Source organism: Haplochromis burtoni, unplaced genomic scaffold (genome assembly GCF_018398535.1).
Source record: "Haplochromis burtoni strain Fernald_Lab_line unplaced genomic scaffold, NCSU_Asbu1 Contig_43, whole genome shotgun sequence".
Taxonomy (NCBI): Eukaryota; Metazoa; Chordata; class Actinopteri; order Cichliformes; family Cichlidae; genus Haplochromis; species Haplochromis burtoni.
The window spans coordinates 2,722,971-2,725,995 of NW_024582404.1; the positions used below are offsets into that span (position 1 = coordinate 2,722,971).

At 43.7% G+C, this 3,025-nt stretch overlaps 1 protein-coding gene across 1 annotated transcript in view; it reads left to right on the forward strand.

The window, feature by feature from the left end:
* Positions 1–211: 211 nt before the first annotated feature.
* The window catches only part of LOC106633187 (rootletin), a gene marked incomplete at its 5' end in the record, with an annotated part of 18,622 nt that continues 15,808 nt past the window's right edge, over positions 212–3,025 (forward strand). Inside the window, 2 exon segments of the mRNA XM_042220130.1 lie at positions 212–259; positions 1,278–1,910. Coding sequence (XP_042076064.1) covers positions 212–259; positions 1,278–1,910 — 681 coding nt within the window.

Genomic DNA, 3,025 nt, shown 5'->3' on the forward strand with positions numbered 1-3,025 from the left:
TATTATTAGTTACATTTAACAGATCATAAGTTTCAGTGCAACAGACGCTTGGATAAAAACATTCTCTTCCTGTATATTTGCTGCAACATTATATGCTGGAAACTGGTTTTTCCCACTTTCTCCTTCACTGTCAACAAAGAAATTTCATCACTGTGGGAATTTGACACAGTTTAGGTTTGTGTGTAACTCTTTTTTTCTTTAATATTCACAGAGGTGCCTCAGCAGCGAACAAGCAGCTATCATCTTATTCCCCCCAACAGTAAGTTAATCGTGACTCAAATATAAACTGTTTGGCCAAAAAAGTCACACTGTAATATTTCTTTGGACTAACTTTGATATGGTACATATTCATTGTGATATTATTTCTATTTCTATAACCTTATGCAGCATCACAGTATATAATAATGTATACTTTATTGAGCCCCGTGGGGAAATTACTTTTTTTTTTTCTCTGTATTTGATCCATTCACTCAGTGAAGCAGTGGGCAGCCACTAAGCAGGCGCCCAGGGAGCTGTGTGTAGGGACAGTACCTTGCTCAAGGGTGCCTCAGTGGATTCAAACCCCAGCCTTCCGATCATGGGGCGACCCCTCTACCTACTGAGCTATCCCTGCCTCAGTTGTGCATCTCGCTGATGGGAAAGTCTAACAGCACCTCCCAAAGATTCTGTGTGTGGTTAATGTCTAGACTCTGGGGCCAATCCATGTGTGAAAATGTTTCATGATCCCTGATTTCACAATCTGAGTCAGAAAATATCCACTGATGGAAAAAAGTTGACAATCCAGTATATTCAGTCAACCGTCATCTTTGTTTTGGATGACATAACACGACAGAATCTCAGGCACTGGTTTGGCTTTGAGGGCAACCATGTACCAAACGGCTGAGAGCAGCCGGTCTGGGTTCTAGTCCAACCCGTGGCCCTTTACCGCATGTCTGCCCCTCTGTCTCTGTCCCTGCTTTCCTGTCCTTTCTTCATTGCAAAATAAAGCTGAAAAAGGCCAAAAAAAACTATTATTAAAAAAAAAACAGCACTACAGAACCTGGACCTGACCAACTGGAGCAACTCCAGGTCACAACCTGATAACTAGACATGATGCATTTGCAATTTCCTGCATATTTTATGGGTTTTATGGTTTTTCTGGAGAAGATTCCTCAAAATACTTATCATATGTTTCCTCTCCGATGATCAGCAAACATGATTTTAAGACAATAAACATCTTAGAGTGACCCTGGCTCTGTTTTTGTTGACTCCCTGTTGTCGTTGTGTTTTGATGCCAGTGTCTGAGCTGAGGGTTGTCCTGCTGGGGAACAGCTGGTCTCAGAGGAGAGACGTGGGGAACTTCATACTGGGAGGGGCCGTGTTCAGCACTGAGGAACCAGACTGCTGTGTGAGGGTCAGCGGGCGGTGCAGGTGGAAAGAAATCGTTCTGATCAACACTCCAGATCTGCTGCATCCAAACATCTCTGAGGACAAACTGACAGAGTTGATAGAAACCTGTGTGAGGCTCTCTGATCCTGGACCTCACGTGTTCCTGCTGGTTCTACAGCCTGAAGACTTCACTGAGGAGCAAAGACTGAGGCTGCAAACAGTCCTGGAAGACTTTGGTGATCAGTCATTTGAACACTCGTTGATATTGATATCAACACCCACAGAGGAACAATTAGCTTACACAGAAAATTACAAGCAGCATCCAGTATTGAAGCACCTGGTCACCATGTGCAGATACAGATATTTAAAACAGAAAGATCTTGAACTTCAGGAACTGTTGACACGCTTCAGTCAGATTGTGAGAGAGAACAAGGAAAAGCATGTGAGCTGTGATTTATCTGAAACTGGAGCAGATGGTTCTCATCAAACCCTGAAACATCAGCTGTCAGTGCCTGCAAACATGGATCCTGCTCGAGCTGCTGGTGAGTTCAGGAAAACATTTTATTACTTTTAAATGTTTGTTGGGTCTCTCTGTACTCTGAGCTCTTCTGCTGGCAGGAGAAAAGGACAAAATATAAATAAGTTCAGTAAGTCCCATATTTAAAACCACTATAGAAATAAAAATAAATTAATTAATAACAACTAGGGACACAATGCCATGAAATCGGTACTTTTTAACGTGAAACTTTTAGTCACAGAAATGAAGAAAATGCCTCAACGTTCATGGTGGATTGAGCAAATGTGAGAAATTGTACCACACAGACAAATATCAGCATATTTTCCCATCCAATAGGAACAAAATACTGGAGTTTCCAGATATTAGTCTAATAATTCAAACAGATTATGTTGTTTTTCTTGGGGAGGGGCGCTATGGTGGTGGACTGGTGGGCACAGCTGACTGGGTGAGGGACAAACTGAAAATGTCTGTAAACACCTCAGTGAGCTCTGAAGAGCAGACCCTAAAAGCACGGCCAGGGATGTTGTCAGGGACAGCTGCTTCTCGGGGTCAGTCCTCCTCAGAACCTTCCACACCTCAGTTGAAGCCACAGTGAGTGAAGAGCTCCGTGCTGCCTCTGCTGGTAGAATCCCTCTGAGTTGGTTGGTGTTGAGGTGTAGAACTTATTCAGCTCATCTGGTAGCGTGTTGGAGCTGACTGTGACCCTGCTGCTCCTCTGCTGGAAATCAGTAATTTGTTGAAGGCCCTGCCGCATGTGTCGGAAATCTGAGCTGTTGTAGTGTCCTTCCAGCTTCGGTCTGTATTGCCTCTTGGCTTCCCTGATGGATCTACGCAGGTCTTATTTGGCCTTTTTGTCCCCCACAGCGTCACCAGAGGCAAATGCAGTGGAGCGTGCATGTAGCATGGAAGGTACCTCAGAGTCAACCATGGTTTCTGATTTGGATATGTTTGTAGTGCTCGGTGGGGACAATATCAGTGCATGTGCTGATTTAGCTGGTAACCACTGATGCATATTCCTCTAAATTCACAGAACTCTCCTCTCTTACGCCAGCAGTCTTAAACACACCCCAGTTTGTAACATCAAAGCAGTCCTGAAGCACCAAATCAGATCTCTTTGCTCCAAACTTTAGTAATTTTAGC